This window comes from Hyla sarda, chromosome 12, assembly GCF_029499605.1.
Source record: "Hyla sarda isolate aHylSar1 chromosome 12, aHylSar1.hap1, whole genome shotgun sequence".
In the NCBI taxonomy this organism is placed as follows: domain Eukaryota; kingdom Metazoa; phylum Chordata; class Amphibia; order Anura; family Hylidae; genus Hyla; species Hyla sarda.
Window position 1 is genome coordinate 81,651,351 of NC_079200.1, and position 26,201 is coordinate 81,677,551.

General features: G+C 44.7%; 1 protein-coding gene across 4 annotated transcripts in view; it reads right to left on the reverse strand.

Annotated features, from left to right (window-relative positions):
- LOC130296188 (opsin-5-like) overlaps nucleotides 1–26,201 on the reverse strand; it is a 128,501-nt gene that overhangs the window by 35,505 nt on the left and 66,795 nt on the right. For 3 of the 4 annotated variants that reach the window (XM_056547464.1, XM_056547458.1, XM_056547459.1), the window contains 2 exons: nucleotides 20,230–20,332; nucleotides 11,801–12,183 (listed from right to left, as the gene is read on the reverse strand). Coding sequence is in view for 1 of the 4 variants with exons in the window: in XM_056547463.1 (XP_056403438.1) it covers nucleotides 20,230–20,247 (18 nt within the window). In the remaining 3 variants the exon portion in view is untranslated. The remainder of the gene's footprint in view (nucleotides 1–11,800; nucleotides 12,184–20,229; nucleotides 20,333–26,201) is intronic. The other variant, XM_056547463.1, reaches the window with a different exon arrangement.

Genomic DNA, 26,201 nt, shown 5'->3' on the forward strand with positions numbered 1-26,201 from the left:
CATTACATTATATGTGACTGATATCATCCTCTCCTCTTATAATGCTCCAGTACTGATATAACCAGAGACATTACATTATATGTGACTGATATCATCCTCTCCTCTTATAATGCTCCAGTACTGATATAATCTCCAGACATTACATTATATGTGACTGATATCATCCTCTCCTCTTATAATGCTCCAGTACTGATATCATCTCCAGACATTACATTATATGTGACTGATATCATCCTCTCCTCTTATAATGCTCCAGTACTGATATAACCTCCAGACATTACATTATATGTGACTGATATCATCCTCTCCTCTTATAATGCTCCAGTACTGATATAACCTCCAGACATTACATTATATGTGACTGATATCATCCTCTCCTCTTATAATGCTCCAGTACTGATATAATCTCCAAACATTACATTATATGTGACTGATATCATCCTCTCCTCTTATAATGCTCCAGTACTGATATAATCTCCAGAGACATTACATTATATGTGACTGATATCATCCTCTCCTATTATAATGCTCCAGTACTGATATAACCTCCAGAGACATTACATTATATGTGACTGATATCATCCTCTCCTCTTATAATGCTCCAGTACTGATATAATCTCCAGACATTACTTTATATGTGACTGATATCATCCTCTCCTCTTATAATGCTCCAGTACTGATATAATCTCCAGAGACATTACATTATATGTGACTGATATCATCCTCTCCTATTATAATGCTCCAGTACTGATATAACCTCCAGAGACATTACATTATATGTGACTGATATCATCCTCTCCTCTTATAATGCTCCAGTACTGATATAATCTCCAGACATTACTTTATATGTGACTGATATCATCCTCTCCTCTTATAATGCTCCAGTACTGATATAATCTCCAGACATTACATTATATGTGACTGATATCATCCTCTCCTCTTATAATGCTCCAGTACGGATATAACCTCCAGAGACATTACATTATATGTGACTGATATCATCCTCTCCTCTTATAATGCTCCAGTACTGATATAATCTCCAGACATTACATTATATGTGACTGATATCATCCTCTCCTCTTATAATGCTCCAGTACTGATATAATCTCCAGACATTACATTATATGTGACTGATATCATCCTCTCCTCTTATAATGCTCCAGTACTGATATAATCTCCAGACATTACATTATATGTGACTGATATCATCCTCTCCTCTTATAATGCTCCAGTACTGATATAATCTCCAGACAGTACATTATATGTGACTGATATCATCCTCTCCTCTTATAATGCTCCAGTACTGATATAATCTCCAGACATTACATTATATGTGACTGATATCATCCTCTCCTCTTATAATGCTCCAGTACTGATATAATCTCCAGACATTACATTATATGTGACTGATATCATCCTCTCCTCTTATAATGCTCCAGTACTGATATAATCTCCAGACATTACATTATATGTGACTGATATCATCCTCTCCTCTTATAATGTTCCAGTACTAATATAATCTCCAGACATTACATTATATGTGACTGATATCATCCTCTCCTCTTATAATGCTCCAGTACTGATATAATCTCCAGACATTACATTATATGTGACTGATATCATCCTCTCCTCTTATAATGCTCCAGTACTGATATAATCTCCAGACATTACATTATATGTGACTGATATCATCCTCTCCTCTTATAATGCTCCAGTACTGATATAATCTCCACACATTACATTATATGTGACTGATATCATCCTCTCCTCTTATAATGCTCCAGTACTGATATAACCAGAGACATTACATTATATGTGACTGATATCATCCTCTCCTCTTATAATGCTCCAGTACTGATATAATCTCCAGACATTACATTATATGTGACTGATATCATCCTCTCCTCTTATAATGCTCCAGTACTGATATAATCTCCAGACATTACATTATATGTGACTGATATCATCCTCTCCTCTTATAATGCTCCAGTACTGATATAATCTCCAGACATTACATTATATGTGACTGATATCATCCTCTCCTCTTATAATGCTCCAGTACTGATATAATCTCCAGACATTACATTATATGTGACTGATATCATCCTCTCCTCTTATAATGCTCCAGTACTGATATAATCTCCAGACATTACATTATATGTGACTGATATCATCCTCTCCTCTTATAATGCTCCAGTACTGATATAATCTCCAGAGACATTACATTATATGTGACTGATATCATCCTCTCCTCTTATAATGCTACAGCTCCAGTACTGATATAATCTCCAGACATTACATTATATGTGACTGATATCATCCTCTCCTCTTATAATGCTCCAGTACTGATATAACCTCCAGAGACATTTATATGTGAATAATATCAGTCACTTCTCTTATAATGCTGCTGCGCTGTAATGTAATTTCTAAAATTTAAGGCTTTTCCAAAATAATTATTACTCAGGTTACATACTGTACTCATATTGTAAAAGAACATTACAGAACCCTTCCCTCTCTGCACCAGTGGAGCTTGCAATCTATATACAGGGACTGAAGGCATTGGTTGCGCTCCACTTGTAGCCAGTGCAGTGACCACATATAAGGAGTGTGGTCCAGGCTCTGTGCAGCGTGACAGCCCAGCTCTCACCACATGACAATCATTGACCAGCATCTACTATTAAAGTATAACCCACATTAACCCTTTTCTCTCCCCAGCTTGCTCAGATCAGTGCAGGTTTCTGCAATCACATTACATCCAAGGTCATTTCTATTTTAACCTTATACTGACCAATGGCGGCAGATTGTTTCTGATGACTCATTGATCCATTTTCCAAAGTCAACCAATATAAATGATCAGAGCGCTCTAAGCACAGGAGGTGACCGCTAACACAATCTACCACAGATCCCCGAGACCCATCATCCATCAGGATCAGTACAAGCAATACAGTCATAGTGCAGAGGCAGCAGTGCTCCTGACCATCAAGGTACAGGCTCACATGACTAGAAGGGTGCACCCTCCAAACCTGTATACTGTGAGGGCAAGGCAGACTTGGCAATACACCTGAACCAGTGTAATACAACAATAGTGCCCACATAACGCTACCACCTACATCAGTGCCCAAATAATCAGACAGGCATCAGTGCCCACACAACATAACACAACTGCCCACATGTTGGTGCCTACAACAGTGTTCACATAACACTACCGGCCATGCATGATTGCACATATAAACACAACCAGCCAAGTATCTGTGCCCACATAACACTACCACATATGTAAGTCCCCACATAATACTACCACAACATAAGTGCCCATGTATATCTACGTCCTACATCAGTGTCCACATAAATGTACAGGCCACGAATCGGTGCCTACATAACAATGCCACCTAGGTAAGTGCTCACATAACACTACCATTTATCTCAGTACTCTGGTAACACTACTACCTACATCAGTGCCCACATAACACTACCATTTATCTCAGTACTCCGGTAACACTACTATCTACATCAGTGTTCACATAATACTACCATTTATCTCAATAGGAAAAGAAGGAGGCGTCCAGCACTTGGCAACGGTAAAAACGATTGCTTTATTCTTCACAGTTTAGACACACAATGCTGCGGTAAGGACAACAGTGACGCGTTTCAGCGGAACATTTCCACCTTAGTCATACAAAGAAACAAGTGGCTGACTCCATTTTTATGTGCCCGCTCCAGGGCCACACCCCCTCCAGGTGAATCAAGTTCAGCCGGTGGGGAGAACTCAGCTAAGACCAAGTTCACATTCAAACAATATCTCAAAAAACATATAGATGTATAAAGGAGTATTAAAAACAATGTAAACATGAGTCTATATCCGATAATATTATATAGTAAATATATCAATTGTATATAAATATAATTAATTAACACAGTGTGAATTCGGGTAGAAAACAGACATGGTGCACAACTACAATCTTGTACAATGATCTGATTGCTTCTCAGCATAATATCAAAAACTAACAGGTTGTTAGTATAAATTTTTGATCAAAAAGTACAAAGCCCACTCGCCACGTCAAGGCCACCTATTTAGAGTGGGTCCCTAACGTCCCTAGCATAAAATGGCGTAGCACTGGGCGGCGACCACCACCGCCGCGACACCAGTGCCCACAGGAGGGAAACGACCCACTGGCAGAGCGGCCCCAATGCCACTCAAACCAGTCTATGGGCCGCACCCCCCCGCAGACACGGTGCCACGGCAGTAACGGACACCGCACAGCACCACACCAGTGTGAACAAGGTGCTACAGCTCACTTACCATGCTCTCCCAGTCAGACTGGGAGGCTGCTAGGAAAGAAATGGCCCATGTGTAGCTAACTACTACTTATATAGGGTTGGGCTGAGGGGGTGGGGAAGAGTGCAGCACATGTTCAAAAATAAAAAAAGGAGGGGATAGAAAACACAGTGTGAACTCGGGTAGAAAACAGACATGGTCGCACATCTACAATCTTGTATAATGATCTGATTGCTTCTCAGCATAATATTAAAAACTAACAGGTTATTAGTATACATTATATAATGAATTATACAACATATAATAATGTGACATAAAAATACTATACAAATATTATACTGGAAAAATGGAGGAAAATTATAGCAGCAAAAGGACAGATGATATAATAATAATAATTTGCCAATTGTAATAAATACATATGTGAGCCAAACTATCCTTTTGTAACTAATCTTGCAAAAAAGTATGGAAAGGAGGGGTTTATATGTTGAACTGTTATATCTATTTCTTTGCTTCAATTATTGCCATTATTAAAATACCATTGGCTCCTTATATTATGGACCAAAAAATATACTGTCTGATATGTAGAGTGACTCAAAAAAGTTTTTTCTGATATACCTACTGTAATTTTTATTTATCATCGTATCATAATAAATAGAGTCATTTCTACATGTCGAAAGTACAGGAAGTAAGATTGAGATCCGAACAAGGTCCTTGTATCTAGTACCTGCACAGTCGGTATTGGACATCCAGATATTAATGGAGGAACTGGAGCGGGCTCTCATGAATGACCAATTTGGTGGGATGTTTCCACACTTAAACAATATGTTGAAAACTGCATGGTTCCAAGAGGACTGAGGATTAAAAAGTTTCCAACAACTATCTTCTGTGACCAATTCAGAACGGATTGGGAAGCTCTTCTAACTGATTCCTCTAGAAGATTCATGAACTTGATTATTTCTTATGAAGAGAAAGCACTCTTGGAAGCGAGCGATAATATAACAAAACTGTAAAATTCACTCAAAGAGTATGAATTGCATACGACTTTCATCGAGTATGATGTTAAAATCAAGGAGAATTTGGCCAAACTGGAAACCACTATAACTGAAACAAAACAAACTAAATTCCTAAGGGATATGCAGGACTACCAGACAAAAACAGTTTATCAGTGGCCCCAAACTAATACTCGCTCAACCCCGAGATCAATACTGAAGAAGAACCGTGGACGTCGCTATAAAAACATTTCTCATAAAGATTCCAAAGTTAGCTTCACCTTAACAGATCCGGAATCGGACGATTCTGCCACTGATGTCTCTGACGGATCTGCTATGTCTGCCGCTAGTACTCCAACTGCAGCCTCCTCCCCCATGCCTACGTCATCTGGACCAGTGAGTACCCGCTTCTACGTCATCAAAAAACGCCGGGCAGGGAGGAAACACCGGAGGTCAGCGGCAGGACGCCAGGCAGAAGAAAAAGAGGTGAGAACAGTACCGGTTTACAACCTATCTGCAAAAATATTATCCTTTGCTGAACTGTCTCTGTTATCAAAAGGACTTTCCTTTTCTCCCAGTACTCGATTTGACTTATTTAAGACTTTACTCGATGTAAACAAGCTTGTACGCAATATTACCATCAAGAAACATTTCTTACATATTGCCCATGACGATGGGGAGGACATTCCAGACTGGGGGGAATATTTTGTACAAGATGGTGATGATTCTGTTTTAAATACACGTAATTTGCATAATGGTTCAGCTATCATGTCTGATTCTCCAATACACGATGTAGGGTCTGTGGGATCTGGAGGTGCCCTGGGGTTCTCTTTTCGAGACCTCCGGACGCTTTTGGAACTCCAACAATTACAAGAAAAAGACACATCTGTGTGTACCATCCTTTAATACTACTAACCCTACCTTCTATCCAGTGATGTCTAGGACCCCCGTACTTGACTCGTTTTAAGAGGCAGTGGAACACGAACTTGTATCGCTTTCCAAGACTAACATTAAATATAAACATAATTTGTCAGCCTCTGAACGAGCAGTGTTAAAAGAAATAGAAGAAGCGGACGATATCATCGTCCGCCAGGCGGATAAGGGAGGCGCAGTGGTGGTCCTGGACAGGGGTCTGTACTATAATCTCAATATAGCCATGTTGTCCGATTTGAGTACATACAGGCCCCTGTCCGGTGACCCCACTGTCCCCTTCTCACGGAAACTGAGTGCCTTGGTTGATATGGGAGTGGAACATGGCCACCTTACTCAGAAACAAAAGGATTACATACTTATCCAACATCCCCAGGTGGCCATTTTCCACTCCCTCCCCAAGGTACATAAGAATACCTTTCCTCCGCCCATGCGACCAATTGTCGCAGGAATTTCTTCCCTAAACGAAAGGCTATGTGCATGGGTGAATAACCTATTACAACCATTGATCGGCAAGATGCCAGGATATATTAAGGATACCACCCATGTACTGGCCATGATGCAACATATTGTGTGGCAACCTGAGTATATGTGGATCACGGCGGATGTTACATCCCTATATTCTGTAATACCCCATTCCAAGGCGTTACTTGCCTTGGAGTGGTTTCTGACTACATATTCCACATATATTCGAGATTTACAGCTGTATATCGTTGAGGTAGTTCATTACCTTTTAACTCACAATTTCTTTATGTTTGACAGGAGATTTTTCTTACAGGTGACGGGAGCTTCGATGGGGGCAAAATTCTCCCCCTCTCTCGCCAACATATCTATGTGTTGGTGGGAGAGGGGGACACTTTTTGCTCCCCACAATTCCTATTTTAATTCTATCCGATGGTACGGCCGCTACATAGACTATCTCATATTTATATGGGATTCGAGTGTAGCGGCCGTGCCTGGATTCTCTGATTTCGTAAATGATAATGATTTATGTTTGAATTTTAATGTCACCTGTGAGAAAAACACTATGCCTTTTCTTGATCTAAAACTTGTTGGTGATACTATACATGGGAAGGTCACTACTATGACATATCGCAAGGAGACTGCAGTCAACTCTGTTCTTCATGCGTCCTCTTGTCATCCCCCCAGGTGACAAAAAATTTACCCGTAGGGAAGATGATTAGAGCGTGACGAAACTGTTCTTTGGATTCTGATTTCAGACATGAGGTATTTGATATTGCTTCACGCCTGCAGTCTAGGGGCTATAGAGCGGAGCACATCAAGAGAGGCCTTGAGATAGCCAGCAAGAAAGAGAGATGTGCTCTCCTAGATACCTCAAGACTCAAAATTGAGAATGGAAATAATGTACCAGTTAAAGAGAATCGTCATCATTTTTCTACACAATATAGCGATGATTTTTTGAGCATTAAAAAGATTATCAATAAATATCTACCTATGATCAGTGGCGACCCGGCTTATTGAAAGATTTTTGAACATGGGTTTAAATGTGTTTCTAGACGTGCTGCTACAATTGCATCTAAAATTTCCCCCAGTCTGTTTTCCACCCAAAGAATGGGTAGAACAAATTGGCTGTCTCAGAATGGATCCTTCAAATGTGGACACACCCGGTGTGTCTGCTGCGGCATTATGCAGAATAGCAAGGAGTTTAAATCTACATCGAATGGGGAAATTTATAAGATGAAACACTTTGTGAATTGTAATACCCCCTATGTAATTTACCCCCACAACATGCCGCGAGTGTGAAGTGCAGTATATAGGATGTACAACAAATACCCTTAAGACCCGTATACGTAAGCATCTCTCTGACATCCCCCACTTTAACTTGTGGCACGTGTCGATGGTAAGTGAGCACTGTGCAGACCGCCATGGTGGAAACTATGGGACTCTCAGCTTACAGGAAATTGAAAAAGTACTTGCCCCTGTGAGAGGAGGTGACCATAGGAGAAAACTTTTAGATCGTGAGGTCTACTGGATCATGCACTTGGGGACTAGATATCCGGAGGGTCTGAACAGGAGGCAAGACGTCATCTTAGATTATTGAAATTTTTCTCCTTACGGGCGTCTTGCCTTCTGTTCACACCCTCCCTTCCCCGCTATATTATTTCATTTCATTTTGTTTCATCTTGACCAGGTTTTCTAGATACAAGGTCCTTGTTCGGATCTCAATCTTACTTCCTGTACTTTCGACATGTAGAAATGACTCTATTATGATTCGATGATATATAAAAATTACAGTAGGTATATCAGAAAAAACTTTTTTGAGTCACTCTACATATCAGACAGTATATTTTTTGGTCCATAATATAAGGAGCCAATGGTATAATAATAATGGCAATAATTGAAGCAAAGAAATAGATATACCAGTTCAACATCTAAACTTGTTTTCCCACCCCCCTCCTTTCCATACTTTTTTGCAAGATTAGTTACAAAACATATGGCTCACATATGTATTTATTACAATTGCAAAATTATTATTATTATATCATCTGTCCTTTTGCTGCTATAATTTTTCTCGATTTTTCCAGTATAATATTTGTATAGTATTTTTATGTCACATTATTATATGTTGTATAATTCATTATATTTATATACAATTGATATATTTACTATATAATATTATCGGATATAGACTCATGTTTACATTGTTTTTAATACTCCTTTATACATCTATATATGTTTTTTGAGATATTGTTTGAATGTGAACTTGGTCTTAGCTGAGTTCTCCTTTTTTCTGTGCTCACACAGGTAACACCCACCAGCTGAACTTGATTCACCTGGAGGGGGTGTGGCCCTGGAGCGGGCACATAAAAATGGAGTCAGCCACTTGTTTCTTTATATGACTAAGGTGGACATGTTCCGCTGAAACGCGTCACTGTTGTCCTTACCGCAGCATTGTGTGTCTAAACTGTGAAGAATAAAGCAATCGTTTTTACCGTTGCCAAGTGCGGGACGCCTCCTTCTTTTCCTATTGACGAGTACGTGTTGGTCTACACGTGTCTGAGACACGGCGGTGTTGGTGGTGAGCTGGACATACCTGCTTCTTCTATACCATTTATCTCAGTACTACGGTAACACTACTACCTACATCAGTGCACACATAGCACTTCCATCTAAATCAGTGCACACATAACAATAATACCGACAAATCGGTGCCCTCATACCACTACAACCTACATCAGTGCCCACATAACACTACCAGCCACACATCTGTGTCTACATGGTCTTTAAACTACATTAGTGCCCACATTATACCAGTCACATCATAGACATGTTTAAAGGGGTTGTCCAGTGCTGAAAAAAGTATCCCCTATCCTAAGGATAGGGGATACGTTTCAGATCGCGCGCGGGGGGGGGGGGGGGGGGGGGGTCCGACCACTGGTGCCCCCGCGATCTACTGTATGGGGCCCCGGCAGACTGCGGGAAGGGGGCATGTTGACCACTGCAAAGTGGCGGGAGACACGCCCCCTCAATACAACGCTATGGTAAAGCGCTGCCTTCGGCAAACTCCGGCTCTGCCATAGCGCTGCATTGAGGGGGCGTGTTGGCTGCCACTTCGTGCGGTGGTCGACACCTGCTATCTGGCCAGCGAGCCGGGACCCCGTACAGGAGATCACGGGGGTCCCAGCAGTCGGACTCCCCGCGATCTGAAACTTCTCCCCTATCCATAGGATAGGGGATAAGTTTTTCAGCACTGGACTACCCCTTTAAGAACCTATCAATGATGCTTTTGATGTACCAAGTTTCATGTCTATATTCATGTATCAGTCACATTCCCATATATATATATATATATATATCATCCATAAAGTCCATATAATAGCCTTATCGGTAGTGCTCATTTAGTAGTGGCAGTTACAGAACAGCAATGATCACACACATCTGCCAGACAGCTGACGATCCCTCGTATCAATTGTATTAAGGAGGTGCTCCACACTGACACCCCTGTGATGGAGGTAGAGAATTCTTAGGGACAGATTTGTTACAGAAATTTCTGTGACTGAAAATAAGTTCCATTCATTTGAATGAAGACATTTCAGACAAATAGGACAGCTTCGCCCTTAAAGGGGTACTCCACTGGAAAACATTTTTTTTTAAATCAACTGGTCCCAGAAAGTTAAACAGATTTGTAAATAACTTCTATAAAAAAAAAAATCTTAATCCTTCCAGTACTTATCAGCTGCTGTTATGATCCACAGGAAGTTCTTTTCTTTTTGAATTTCCTTTCTGTCTGACCACAGTGCTCTATGCTGACACCTCTGTCCATTTTAGGAACTGTCCAGAGCAGGAGAGGTTTTCTATGGTGATTCGCTCCTACTCAGTGACAGTTCCTGACACAGACAAATGTGTCAGCAGAGAGCACTGGGGTCAGACTGGAGAGAACTACACAACTTCCTCTGTAGTATACAGCAGATGATAAGTACTGGAAGGGTTAGGATTTTTAAATAGAAGTAATTTACAAATCTGTATAATTTTCAGGCACCAGTTGATTTGAAAACATTTGCTTTCCATCGGAGTACCCCTTTAACTTACAAAATCAGATTTATCTTCAGGAATCATTTCTAAGATGGTCAGTTTTACAAGGTCAGGATCTCTTTCATGCGCAGAGGCTAAATGCCTCGACACACTTTCTAAAAGAAATCCTTTCCTAATATGAAAGCGATGTGCATTCATGCAGGACAGAGGTGTCAGCAGAGAGCACTGTGGTCAGACAGAAAGGAAATTCAAAAAGAAAAGAACTTCTTGTGGATCATAACAGCAGCTGATAAGTACTACAAAATTACTAGAAGTAATTTACAAATCTGTTTAACTTTCTGGCACCAGATGGTTAAAAAAAAAGAAGAAAAAAAATGTTTTCCAGTAGAGTACCCCTTTAAGGTATGTTTACACTGATCTAGTGCAGATTTTCCACATTCAGATTTGCAACTGAATTATATACATTGGTTTGTTTTGCAGAAACAATGCACATTTACTGCAACTGGTCTTCAACAGATCAGTGAACATACCCTAAGGGTACGTTCACACGGGCTGATTTTTTTGCGGGTTTTCCGCTGCATATTTGAAAGTGGGCGGGCTCTTCTCGGCTGTCCACAGAAGATTTTCCGCGGTGGAATTTACGCTGGGGAAAATCAGCCGCAAGCCCCATTGAAGTCAGTAGGGACTGCGGCGGATTTTCCGCAGCGTAAATTCCACTGCGGAAAATCTGCTGCGGACAGCCGAGAAGAGCCCGCCCACTTTCAAATACGCAGCGGAAAACCCGCAAAAAAATCAGCTTGTGTGAACGTACCCTTAAGGTGCCTATACACCTCCATTAGCTGACAACTAACAGCTATACCTGTGCAGGCTCCCCTGCCTAGGTGAAGGTGACCGTCACTCCTCAGTCTACAGCGGTGTCTCCCAACCAGGGTTCCTCCAGCTGTTGCAAAACTACAACTCCCAGCATGCCTGGACAGCCGTTGGCTGTCCAGGCATGCTGGGAGTTGTAGTTTTGCAACAGCTGGAGCCACACTGGTTGGGAAACACTGGTCTACAGGGTTCTGCATCTGTATAGATCACAGGGAGCTGAACAATAGTATCCAGGAGTTACCTTCTCACACAGAGGCGCCAGGGTCTTGGGAGTTGCAGTCTTAAAAGTTTAAGCCTCCATGGTGAAAGTTGAGCAGAAAGGGGTAGGGGTCTCGCTGTAGGCTCGGCGTCTCAGCAGCTGCTGTGTCCTGGAGCTGGGATGCTGCAGTGGGAGAGGAGATAGCTGGATTTCCTGGTCTCCATTAGAAAGATTGCAGCAGAATCAGAGCAGGATCAGGACTAGGAGCTTCCTCCAGCAGCCTCCTCTCCTCTCCTGAAGAAAAGGGACAATTGCCATCTGCACGGCTGACTGACTTTTCCAAGATGACACCGTCAGCTGCTCATCCAGGAGACAGGGGGAGGACACTGTGCTCACTGGCTGCTGCAGAACATCTTTTACATCAACTAATTGGACACAACAAAAAAGAATGGAATAAATATAGAACAAGTTACATGAAGCGGAAAATATATTAAGAGCTCTCATAGCTCTGATAGAACCACCAGCAATTTGTCGTCTGCTTCAACAATATATCCTGGGCTCCACCCTGAGAAATCAGATTTACATTGTTCCTATGATTCATAATCCAGAATATTATGAAATCCAGGACCTATCTTTTCCCACATGTATCATATTAACCAATGTTCTCCATCCTGTGGCTTTCCAGCTGTTGCAAAACTAGAACTTCCATTATGTGGGCATGATAGGAATTGTAGTTTTTCTAAAGCTGGGGATCCATAGGTTGGGGAACACTGACAAAAACCATAGTAAACATCCATGTAAAAAGCAGATAAAAGCAGGTTCTGTATACAAAGCTGAAGGCTAAGAACTCCAATTTAGGATCTGTGAAATCTTCACTTCAGCCTATATAATACATCACTGTCCTATAGGGGCTCCTCATATCCTGAGGAGTTTACTGTATCTTAGTTATGAGCAAAACTCTCCCCCAACATCTACTGTAGAGGGAGCCTAGAGGAGGGGTCAGAGGAGTTTGGAAGGAGGGTACAGAAGAGTCGTCAGGGAGGAGACCGAAGAGTCGTCAGGGAGGAGACCGAAGAGTCGTCAGGGAGGAGACCGAAGAGTCGTCAGGGAGGAGACCGAAGAGTCGTCAGGGAGGAGACCGAAGAGTCGTCAGGGAGGAGACCGAAGAGTCGTCAGGGAGGAGACCGAAGAGTCGTCAGGGAGGAGACCGAAGAGTCGTCAGGGAGGAGACCGAAGAGTCGACAGGGAGGAGACCGAAGAGTCGACAGGGAGGAGACAGAAGAGTCTTCAGGGAGGAGACCGAAGAGTCTTCAGGGAGGAGACAGAAGTGTCATCAGGGAGGAGACAGAAGTGTCGTCAGGGAGGAGACAGAAGAGTCGTCAGGGAGGAGACAGAAGTCTCGTCAGGGAGGAGACAGAAGTCTCGTCAGGGAGGAGACAGAAGTCTCGTCAGGGAGGAGACAGAAGAGTCGTCAGGGAGGAGACAGAAGTCTCGTCAGGGAGGAGACAGAAGTCTCGTCAGGGAGGAGACAGAAGAGTCGTCAGGGAGGAGACAGAAGAGTCGTCAGGGAGGAGACAGAAGAGTCGTCAGGGAGGAGACAGAAGTGTCGTCAGGGAGGAGACAGAAGAGTCGCCTGGGAGGTGACAGAAGAGTCGTCAGGGAGGAGGCAGAAGAGTCAGGGAGGAGAAAGAAGTGTCATCAGGGAGGAGACAGAAGAGTCGTCAGGGAGGAGACAGAAGAGTCGTCAGGGAGGAGACAGAAGAGTCGTCAGGGAGGAGGCAGAAGAGTCAGGGAGGAGAAAGAAGTGTCATCAGGGAGGAGACAGAAGAGTCGTCAGGGAGGAGACAGAAGAGTCGTCAGGGAGGAGACAGAAGAGTCGTCAGGGAGGAGACAGAAGAGTCGTCAGGGAGGAGCCAGAAGAGTCGTCAGGGAGGAGCCAGAAGAGTCGTCAGGGAGGAGCCAGAAGAGTCGTCAGGGAGGAGACAGAAGAGTCGTCAGGGAGGAGACAGAAGAGTCGTCAGGGAGGAGACAGAAGAGTCGTCAGGGAGGAGACAGAAGAGTCGTCAGGGAGGAGACAGAAGAGTCGTCAGGGAGGAGACAGAAGAGTCGTCAGGGAGGAGACAGAAGAGTCGTCAGGGAGGAGACAGAAGAGTCGTCAGGGAGGAGACAGAAGAGTCGTCAGGGAGGAGACAGAAGAGTCGTCAGGGAGGAGACAGAAGAAGTCTGACAGAGGCTTACCCCCTACTTTCCATTCAGAACATATAAACACTTGGCTGAGCAGGCATGTGTATGAGGGGACTGTGAACACCATCTTATGTTTGTGGCTAGCTTAAGGCAATGACTATTTTATGTACAGTAGATTGCAGTTTGCATCACACAACATTGCTTCTAACGCAATCCTTATAAATAGTGCATAAAACATGTACACATACAATTAACATTATCAGGAACATAGGTGAATCACAATATAGCAAAGTGGCCCCAGCATCAATCTGCAATGGTTTCTAGTTCTGCAACACAAGAGATCTGGTGTTTAGAATATGTAACTGCAGAGGACACTGGATATACATGAACAATATCTAACATATTATCACGCCAACAATCCCCCCCCCAAAAAAATTTTTTTTTTTTTTTATATGGTGAGGTTACAGCGTCACTAACTTTGGGTCTTGTTGTTCCGAGGTGGTCGGTCTCTATCATTAAATGGCATCACAATCCCTGCTCTGCCAGTACATACCCCTCTTTGTTGCACACACCTACCCCTTTGTTGGCCAGCCCATTGGATGGTAAATTTGATAGCTGGCTGTGGGGGTATACAGTATTCAGGATTTTATCACACTGAGGTTTACAGCATGAATATAAGCCAGAACAGGAACACCCAAATACACATGGGCATGCACGCATTGGTAGATAAACTCAGTGCCCTGATAAAAGAATACATAGCAACCCCACTATTCTGAACTATTAAAATTTGAAGGACTAAATATAGATCATAAAAAATATAGTACAGTACCTAATGGGGCAATCAGTATACATAAATGATGCCACAATATACTGAAATAAGAATATAATTGTTTTTTCCACAAGTGTAATGCCACTAAATAATTTACATATAAATACCACCATAAAAAGTACTTAATATTAAAGGGGTACTCCGCTGTAAACATCTTATCCCCTGTCCAAAAGTATAGAACATAAGATGTTAGATCGCAGGGGTCCCCATCTCCACTGCGGCACCCCAGTCAATCGGTGCACGGAGCGAACTCCTCTCTGTGCCTGATGACTGGCAATGCCAGACACCATGCCCCCGCCATTCACCTCTATGGGAGGAGACACGACGGCTATGCACTAGCCATCACGCCCCCTCCCATAGACATGAATGGATGGGGCGTGGTGTCACGTCACGAATGCGGAAGCTGTAAGCTTCTGTGTTCCGGACACCGCCGCTGCCGGCCCGGAGATCACGGGGGAGCCCCAGGGGCCCCCCTGAACCTAACATCCTCTATCCTTTGGATAGGTGGAAAGATGTTTACAGCAAAGTACCCCTTGAACACACACCTTGCGGGAGCAGGCGGAAATGGTCAAAAATGCTGTGGGAGTGGGATTAAAAAACAGTCCCACGCAGGGATCTAGTATACACATACTTAAAAGGGGTTTAATCATGATCCACTTTCCACAGCAAACTCTTTCCACAGCAAACTTAATATTTTGTTAGGTTGAATTAAATTAAATGTGTACATGAAAAACAAGACATTACCTTATTTCGTAGTCTCTTACTTCTTTTTATTGATTCCCTTTTAATATAAAAACTGTGTCGTGGGCGGAGCTTTGACTGTCACATGATTTACTTTGAACTCCATTTTCTAGCAGTCATTAGTGCAGATGTTCTTTCCTGTGCTGCATCGAGAATGTAATCTCCATAATGGCAAAGTTATCTCTTCTGTCCTCACACAGTGTAAGTGTTATTATAGAGAATAATAGCCTTCCTTTCTCCCATGACTGGTAAATTTAGTGTAATAGGCTGTATTATAGAGGCTATAGCAGTACATAATTCATATTTATCTCATCCTGGCCAGTGAATATTCAGTCTGGCAAGCAGACTCCCTTTTACATAAGTATGTAAGTGAACTGTATGCAGTGTAACAGCTGTAGTCTATGTGGCAGTAGATTCGCTGTGTGTGAGGAGAATTGAGCATGCCTTACCAGAAGACTGCCTATAGGACATATCCCATGGCAACAAGATAAAAACAAGATAGCACCCCGCCTATATCATTAGGGCTGCCTTTAAAAAAACAATTGATTTCTGATAACTTGCAAATATATTTAATTTCACAAAATGCATCAGTTTAGACCAATTTATCTTCATGGTAAATGTAAATATGGTAAATATATCTTAATGGGGATGTATAAGTTTATTTTCTGCACTGTGATCTGTAGATTTTATTGTACCATGTTGGTATTGATCAGACTTTTTGATCACTTTTTACTCAATTTTTTATGGGTTATAATGTGAAAAAAAAACTCAGTTTTTGGGGTAAATTTATGCCATTGGTCATACAGTATAAATAATGTTCTAATTTAAAAGTTCAGACAATTCCACATGCGGCAATACCAAATATGTTTTTGTTTTATTATGTTTACATATTTTTTATATGGAAATGGGAAAAGGGGGTGATTAAAATATGGAAGGTGTTACTGTATATGTGTTAAAGCATAATTTTTTTTTATGTTTAATTAGATTCCTGATCCAGCCCTCTGTGTACGCCCTTTCATCAACCTTCACAGTGGATTGCTAGCCCCCCTAAGACCACATGGACATTGCTGCCACTGTCATTCTGTAGTGTACACTGTGCAGCGGAATCCTATTGTCAGAAATGGGATTCTGCTGCACCGAAATGCCAGAGTAGAATTCCGCTTTGAAATTCCACTCAGAAATTCTGTACTGTGAACCTAGCCATGCCTAGTCTGTGACAAGGTGTCACAATTCGGCTAGCTGGATGTGGATCCTCTGTGTCAGCGAGGGATTGGCGTGGACCGTGTCGGTGGACCGGTTCTAAGATGCTACTGGTATTCACCAGAGCCCGCCGCAAAGCGGGATGGTCTTGCTGCGGCGGTAGCATCCAGGTCGTATCCACCGGAAACGGCTCAACCTCGCTGACTGCTGAGAAGGCGTGGGACAGAAGGACTAGGCAGAGGCAAGGTCAGACGTAGCAGAAGGTCGGGGCAGGCGGCAAGGTTCGTAGTCAATATGGATAGCAGAAGATCTGGAAACACAGGCTTTGGACAACACTAAACGCTTTCACTGGCACAAGGCAACAAGATCCGGTAAGGAAGTGCAGGGGAAGTGAGGTAATATAGCCAGGGAGCAGGTGGAAGCTAATTAGGCTAATTGGGCCAGACACCAATCATTGGTGCACTGGCCCTTTAAATCTTAGAGAGCTGGCGCGCGCGCGCCAGGACATGACAGCCGGGGGCCGGGACAGGTAAGTGACTTGGGATGCGATTCGCGAGCGGGCGTGTCCTGCTATGCGAATCGCATCCCCGCCGGCAATGTCAGTGCAGCGCTCCCGGTCCACGGGTCTGACCGGGGCGCTGCAGAGAGAGGAACGCCGCGAGCGCTCCGGGGAGGAGCAGGGACCCGGAGCGCTTGGCGTAACAGTACCCCCCCCCCCCTTAGGTCTCCCCCTTTTTTTGTCCGGCAATTGCTTCACATGGGACGAGGACACTGGGAGCGATTGTAAGGTTTCCTCAAAGGCAGGCAGTTCAGCAGGAGTGGGAATGGGGAGGGAGGGCAGAGGGTGAAGCTTGGCACGGGGCAGGGTGTTACCAGGACGGGGGCTATGAGGAGGCACGGCACAGTCCTGATAGGCCTTGGGGAGACTAGGCACAGGAGGAGACACTGAGGCCCGACAGACGAGACTGGGAGCAGAGGTGAGGCATCTCTTACGGCAAGCAGGTCCCCAATTCTTGATCTCCCCGGTGGTCCAGTGAAGGGTGGGAGAATGATGCTGGAACCATGGCAGACCGAGGAGGACTTCAGAGGTACAGTTGGGAAGGACGAACAATTCGATCTTTTCGTGATGGGGTCCAATGCACATTAAGAGAGGTTCTGTGCGGTAACGCACAGTACAGTCCAACTTCACTCCGTTGACGGAAGAAATGTAGAGCGGCTTGACGAGACGGGTCACCGGGATGCAGAACTTATTCACCAAAGAGTCCAGAATAAAATTTCCAGAAGCACCAGAGTCCAAGCAGGCCATGGCTGAGAGGGAGGAGTTGGCAGAAGGAGAAATCCGCACGGGCACAGTGAGACGTGGAGAAGCAGATTTCGTACCGAGACGCCACACCCACGTGAGCTGGGTGCGTGCGTGCGTTTCCCAGACATGGAGGGCGAATAGGGCAATCCACCAAGAAATGTTCAGTACTGGCGCAGTACAGACATAAATTGTTATCCCTACGGCGAGTCCTCTCTTCGTGGGTCAGGCGAGACCGATCCACTTGCATAGCCTCCTCGGCGGGAGGCACAGTGGTAGATTGCAGAGGATACTGTGAGAGAGGTGCCCAGAGATCAAGGTCTTTTTCCTGGTGGAGCTCCTGGTGTCTCTCAGAAAAACGCATGTCAATGCGGGTGGCCAAATGGATAAGTTCTTGCAGGTTGGCAGGAATCTCTCGTGCGGCCAGCACATCCTTGATGTTACTGGATAGGCCTTTTTTAAAGGTCGCGCAAAGAGCCTCGTTATTCCAAGATAATTCGGAAGCGAGAGTACGAAATCGGATGGAGTACTCGCCTACTGAAGAATTACCCTGGACCAGGTTCAGCAGGGCAGTCTCGGGCAGAAGAAGCTCGGGCTGGTTCCTCGAAGACACTACGGACTTCAGCGAAGAAGGACTGGACTGTGGCAGGATCATTGCGGTCCCAGAGCGGTGTGGCCCAAGACAAGGCCTTTCCAGAAAGAAGGCTCACTACGAACGCCACCTTAGACCGTTCTGTAGGAAATTGGTCCGACAACATCTCCATGTGTAGGGAACATTGAGATAAGAATCCACGGCAGAGTCTAGAGTCCCCATCAAATTTGTCCGGCAGGGACAAGCGGAGGCTAGGAGCGGCCACTCACTGCGGAGGAGGTGCAGGAGCTGGCGGAGGAGATGGTTGCTGCTGTAGCAGTGGCAGAAGTTGCTGTAACGTGGCGGTCAACTGCGACAGCTGCTGTCCTTGTTGGGCAATTTTCTGCGATTGCTGAGTGACCAACGTGGATAGGTCAGCGAGACTTGGCAGCGGCACCTCAGCGGGATCCATGGCCGGATCTACTGTCACGATTCGGCTAGCTGGATGTGGATCCTCTGTGTCAGCGAGGGATTGGCGTGGACCATGTCGGTGGACCGGTTCTAAGATGCTACTGGTATTCACCAGAGCCCGCCGCAAAGCAGGATGGTCTTGCTGCGGCGGTAGCAACCAGGACGTATCCACCGGCAACGGCTCAACCTCGCTGACTGCTGAGAAGGCGTGGGACAGAAGGACTAGGCAGAGGCAAGGTCAGACGTAGCAGAAGGTCGGGGCAGGCGGCAAGGTTCGTAGTCAATATGGATAGCAGAAGATCTGGAAACACAGGCTTTGGACAACACTAAACGCTTTCACTGGCACAAGGCAACAAGATCCGGCAAGGAAGTGCAGGGGAAGTGAGGTAATATAGCCAGGGAGCAGGTGGAAGCTAATTAGGCTAATTGGGCCAGGCACCAATCATTGGTGCACTGGCCCTTTAAATCTTAGAGAGCTGGTGCGCGCGCCCTAAGGAGCGGAGCCGCGCGCGCCAGGACATGACAGCCGGGGGCCGGGACAGGTAAGTGACTTAGGATGCGATTCGTGAGCGGGCGCGTCCCGCTATGCGAATCGCATCCCCGTCGGCAATGTCAGTGCAGCGCTCCCGGTCAGCGGGTCTGACCGGGGCGCTGCAGAGAGAGGAATGCCGCGAGCGCTCCGGGGAGGAGCAGGGACCCGGAGCGCTCGGCGTAACACAAGGGCTGAATTGTGATGTCTAAACGACTGGATCAGAACATCTTTAGAATGTGTGAGGGATTCCCTTTATGCAGTGGTTATGTGGTGTCCCAGTACGGGTTGATGTGGTAACGTACTGTCCTCCTCCCCTGTCAGGCAGAGTCCCTGCATGTCCCCAGGGTCCCCCTTATAGTATCACCATAATGTATATATGTTGTATTATAAAAGGGTACTGTTTCTTTAATGTTTGTACCACATGGTTGTTACCCAGGAGGCTCCAGTGACCAGATGACCCCCCCAACTGACCTATGGGCTCCTTCCACAGCCCCCTTATATAACCTGGGTAGGGGCTTTAATCTCTCTCTCTTCCATCTCTTTTTCTGCTGAGGTCAAGTCCATTCAAGTTGTTCCAGTGTCTTATCACAATAATCACACTTATCACAATAAAGTTATAATGTACAGAAATGTTATAACATACGGTGGAGCCCACATCCATCAGCCAACTCCGATTCTGGCAGCTCAGGGTCTTCTCGTCCTCTTCAGATGGGGGCAATCACTCTCAGCAGGATTCCCTGCCATTTCTGCAATCAACAACAAAACAAACAATGTTCCCCTAATGAAGATTCCAGAATCACTGATTACAAAGCTGGAACTCATTGTCTACATCCAGAGCTAAAATCTTTCCCAAACCTAATACTTCTCACAGCTGAGGGTATGTTAAAATTGTACCCATTCTATACAATTCTCTTTGAGGGTGCCCGTACACGTTGTGGCCAGGCTGTGATAAGCACACACAATTTACTACTAATTTCTGCCCTTTCCCGATACTTGCTGTGGTTCCAAGCTGTAAGCACAGGTTTAGCCACAACGGGAATAGATTAAAAGATCTGTGTATTTTATATTAGTCATTTCAATCATGCCTTTTTTTCTCAACACATTTTTATAGCTCACTTGTGTTGCTGGGATGTTTCGTTTTTGGGAAAATGCAAGTCACATGTAACAAGATTATAGGATGGCTCAGGAGTCCACAACAACCAATCTTGACAGACCACCAACAATCCCAACCACCCCCTCGCCTGGTCCTCCCCCTCCAAAAAAAAAAAAAAACATTTACTTACCTACTTATCAGAACCAGACAATATGTTCCTATGTATCGTACTTGAAAACCCTTGGGGAACACGCCTGATGATCAGATACAATGTAACAAACAAGTGTGGCTGTATTTAGCTGACAGAGTATTATCTAGATTGAAGGCAGCTGTAACAAACCCCCAGTTGGAAGCATACAGATGTTTCCCTTACATCCTACCAGCAGCACAAGTGGGTGTTCTGCCCCTGTGGTGCTGGTAAGGCAGAAGGATTTTTTTTTTTTTTATGAAAAATAAAAATTAAACCAAACTAAACAATTTAGCTCCCCCCCTCCCCTATAATGGGGGGTGGCCTCCATATGTCTTTTTCTGTCCTTCTAAGGACAGTAGAACAGATGGTTCTGCCTTGTTTGGGGCTTCATTTTGTACCATTTTCACTCTCTGGATAATGCGATGCTCCTAGATTTTCTTCTCTGTGCTGCTGCGCTGTGTGAGCGTGGCTGTGTTGGATGGGGGTGCTAACATCATTTCTGCCTCCTCTGTGCCGTTCTCCCTTTTTTTTTTTTTTTTTAGGGAATTTTTTGGCTTTTTGTTTCTTCTAGCCTTAAGGTGTACCTGTCATTTGCAAAAACTTTTTATATAATGTAGGTAATAACATATATATTTTAACGATTTTTTTTGTAAATATACATATGTATTTTTGGGTGAAAAAATCCTGGCTTGTCCCTACAGCTATTGCCAAAATACAGGAAGTGTGGGCAGACAAGCGGGGCTCTGTGCAGCGGGGATAAGCAGGGCTCTGTGCAGTGGGGACAGGCAGGGCTCTGTGCAGTGGGGACAGGCAGGGCTCTGTGCAGTGGGGACAGGCAGGGCTCTGTGCAGTGAGGCTCTGTGGCATGCTCTTGGGCTCATACAGCAAGATGACTGACAAGCCAGGAGCCTGCACAGAGCCCTGCTTGTCCTCAGTGCACAAAGCCCTGCTTTTCCCGCACACACTTCCTGTATTTGGTCTCCTCACAGAGACACAGAGGCAATAGCTACATTGACAACATTTTTTTACCCCAAAAAATGACAATTTTTGAAACAGTGTATATTGTAAATATTCATATAATGTTATTAGCTACAGTAGTTAAAAAGTTTTTGCAAACAACAGGTACACTTTAAAAGGAAATCTGTCACCGGTGTCACCTGCTCTAACCTGTCAGTACCGACAGATAGTGCAGGTACACTGATGACAAAGGGATTCACCATGTCCCGTTCTGTGGCCGGGATCTTTGGTAATCTCCTCCGTTAGCTCCACTCCCGGCAGCCGGATTGGGGCACGGGCGGAGCTTACTAACGTCAACGCTGCTGCGAGACCCTCCAGAGAGCAGCAGCGGCTTGGGCGGAGCTTATTGACATCACAGCAGTGATGTCAGTAAGCTATGCCCGTGCCCCATGTCGGGAGACCCGAGCTGAACTAACAGAGGAGATTACCGATGATCCCCGCCATGGAATGGGACAGGGCGAGTACACTATCTGTCGGTACCGAAAGGTTAGCGCAGGCGACACTGGTGGAAGATTTCCTTTACAGGAGATATGCGGCAGAAATCTCTTAAGTTCCCCAGTGCCGGGCTGCAAAACAACACACAACACTTTAACTCACCTTCCAACGTTCCTCCATTGCTCCGGTATCGGTGTTCTGTTCCTCCGACGCTGCTCAGCTCTGTGTTTCTTAGGCTCGAAACGTCACACTGCGGTCAGTGTATTGCCGGCTGCAGCGATCTCCCGCCTCAGCCAGTGGTAGGTTGAGCGCACTGTCATGTAAGCAGCTGGGGTTATCACCGGCCGAGGTGAGACATCGCTGCAGCAGGCAATACGCTGAACGCAGTGTGACGTTTTCAAGCCTAAAATGCATGGAGCCAAGCAGCGCCAGATGAACGGGACACCGATACCGGACCAATGAGGGAACGTAGGAAGGTGTGAGGGTTTTTTTGCAGCCCAGGCACAGGGGAACTTAAAGGAGATATGCAGCAGAAATCTTTTAAACTGTTTTCTTTATTACTTTCTGTTTCTTTCCACCCATTTTACATTTGTTACATAAGCATCTGTCCTTGCTTCCAGGGAGCACATTTTTAGATTTCGGTGCCATATTCTCCATTTAAACTGGGTCTTTCATGTTTGCAGACTTCTTGTAAATGCCTAATAACTTTTCTTCAGTTTTTTTTTACTTTTTTATTAAATCCGTAATTAATTTTTTTTTCTTTATTTAAGATATCAGGCTTGGGAGATCGAGACTCACCCGGACCAAAGTCTGTGGTTAAAAAGAAGCATCTTTCCTATATGAAGTGTGACATTCCCCTCCTAGACTCTTACGAGTTCTCCCCCTACCCTTCTTGTAGGCCTCCTAGCCTTAATTCTGAACCCCTGATCCAAGATGTAGTGATCTAGGTTAAAGTGTATGTGACATCTTCCATTAAGGGACTTTAAGAGTCCCTAACTCTGAAGATGGCCCAACGCCATTCGCCTCCCAGGGATGTCCCTATGGAGGAATTCCAAGTTTTCGACGAAGTCTATTCTTACTCTGCTGAGGAAAAAGAAGGAGGAAGAAAAGAGATAGCTTATACCTATCTGGCTGGGGGACCAGGATGTTGATACAGAGAAACTCTGGAATCCACCTCTTAAGGGCCTAGGGCCTTCAAAGTGGATGAGGCTCTTTAGAAAGCCATGCAGTTAGAGTGAATGCATCCCGAGAAGGGTCCTGTCTTGTTTCGTAGATTTAAGACCATGTTTCCTATCAAGGAGTAAAATTTTCGCCAGCGGAGGGCCCCCCAAAAGTAGATATGGCTTCATCCAAGTTATCCCTGCGCACAGTGTTTCCAGCATCCAACGGTTCCTTCCTCAAGGAGCCTATGGACAAGTGGCCCGATTAAACCCTAAGCAGATTTTAGTCTGTAGCTTCTGCTTCGCCTTCTGTTGGTATAGCATCATCTGGGGTAGTCAATTTCCCGAGGAAAGACTCCCAAGCCCAGTCAGATATCAACTCCAGAGTTAGTAGGGACAATATCCTGTCTTCTTTCAGATCCATTATTCTTGCCTCAGAATATGTGTGCGAGGCTGCCACCCAACAGGTCAAACTAGCGGCCAAAAGTATGGCTCTTATCTCGGCCGGTCGTAGAGCCTTGTGGCTCAAACCTTGGATGTCAGATAACTCCTCAAAGAATAACTTCTACTGCCTTTTGTGCCAGGAAGATTATTCAGGTCTAAGTAAGATATGATCATGGCGGGACTTGCTGACTAAAGAGGCAAATCCCTGGGGAAAGATCTTTCTACCAGCTTTATCAATCTAGGATTAAGAAAGGGGCTCTTAGCTTAGGGGCTCTAGTTGCCCCCGTCCTAAGGACAAAACCAGATGGATCTTTGGCTCTTGGAGTCACAGGTCCATATCCCCTCCAAAGTCCACTGTCATGGTTCTCCCCAGCATAGTATCCCAGTCCCACCCATTGGGAGAAGGCTTTGTTTCTTCCTAAAAGTTTAGACTGCTTCCATAAATTACCCTTGGGTCCTGAATGTAACTGCCCACAGATACTCCATGGATATTATATCTCCACCTCAGGACAGGTACATCATAACCAGAAGTTCTCCTTTCCCAGCAAGGGTAAGGGATATTTTCTCCAGTCTTCCTCGTACCAAACTGCACGATACTGGAGGATGATTATCGACCTATGCTACTTCAGTCATTTCATAAAGAGAAAATGATTTTGTATGAAGACTACTCAATCCGTCATAAATATCCTAGAACCCGGGGATTTTATGGTGACAGTGGACTTGAAGGATGCCTACTTGCATATCCCTGTTTATCCCGCGCACAGGAGATATTTAAGGATCGGTGTCCACTTCCAAGGGACCTTAGTTCACCTCCAGTTTGCTTTTTCATATACCCTCTGCCCCAAACACTTTTGCCAAGGTTTTAGTGGCGGTGGTGGCAGCAGCACTAAGACAACAAGGCATTGAAAGAGTCCTGTATGTGGAAGACTGGTTCAAAGGCATCTTCAGAGGCGGTCCTCCTCCAAAATCGTCATCTGGCTCTGTCTTCTCTCCAGAGTCTAGGCTGGTTAAAAAAATTGGCAAAAGTCAAATCTTCAACCCGCAAACTCCATAAGGTTTCTAGGGTTTATCCGGGATTTCGCCCAGATGTCCCTTCATCTTTCTTTAGAAAGAGACTTTGTGATAAAGGGAGGCAAGATTTTTCTCCAGTCCACATCAAGTTACCTTTCAGACATTGATGAGGATGTTGGGGTTGATGTCAGCAACTGATGATGCGGTTCCTTGGGCCATCTGGCACCTATGCCCTCTACAATCAGAGGTACTAGGCATATGGATTTGCAGCCCTTTTAAGCTGGACAGAGAGTGCTCCCTTTCCCTAAGAGGGTGTCGCTCTCTTCATTGTAGGAGTCAGCCAAGAGATAGGAGGTCCTTAATTCCAACTTAGTGGATCATGTTAACCACAGAAGCACGCCTTGTAGGCTGGGGAGCCCATCTAGAAAACCTTCCAGTACAAGGTACTTTGACTTCTTAGGAACGGACCTTATCTTCGAATCTGAGATAACTCTGAGCTGTTTGCCTGGTGCTGTTTCACTTCTTTCCTCAAATCAGGGGCAAGACTGCAAAAAATTCAATTGTACAACATGATGGTTGTACTATATCAACAATCAGGTAAGCACAAGATCCCAACCTCTCCTCGGAGAGGTAGGTATGATCTTTCATTAGGAAGAGTCAAACTTATCCCACCTTTCTGCAGTCCACATTCAGTGGAGTCGGGGAGTTGTCCCTTCAACCAGACATTTCATTATATCATCCTTTAGTGGAAAGTGCCAGAGATAGATCTCATGGCCACCAAATTAAATGCCGAAGTGAGGAACTTCTGCTCTCTATACCGTGAGAACAATCCTTGGGCATTGGATGCTCTGTCCATACTGTGGAGGTTCAGGCTGGCCTACATATTCCCTCCAATTTTCTTGATACCGAAGGTATTGATGAAAATCAGGCTAGACCAGACCTCAGTAATCACCCTTATGCCATTATGGCCAAGGAGGTCTTGGTTCACCCAGCTTATGCAGATGAGTCAGGGTCAGTACTTAAGAATTCCGCAATGGCAGAAGCTGGTGTCTAGGCACTAATCTTTGCCCGAATCTGCACAGGTTTAGCCTGACAGTTTGGAGGTTGACCAGTCCTTCTTAAAATCTAGGGGGTTATTAGAGTCTGTCTTGAAGGAGTTATCCTACTCCAGTGTGGAGTCCACAAATAGAGACTATGCCAGGATCAAATGCTTCTTTGAGAGATGGTGTAAAGCTAGGCAGGTAGAGGCTTCAAATATCCCTTCT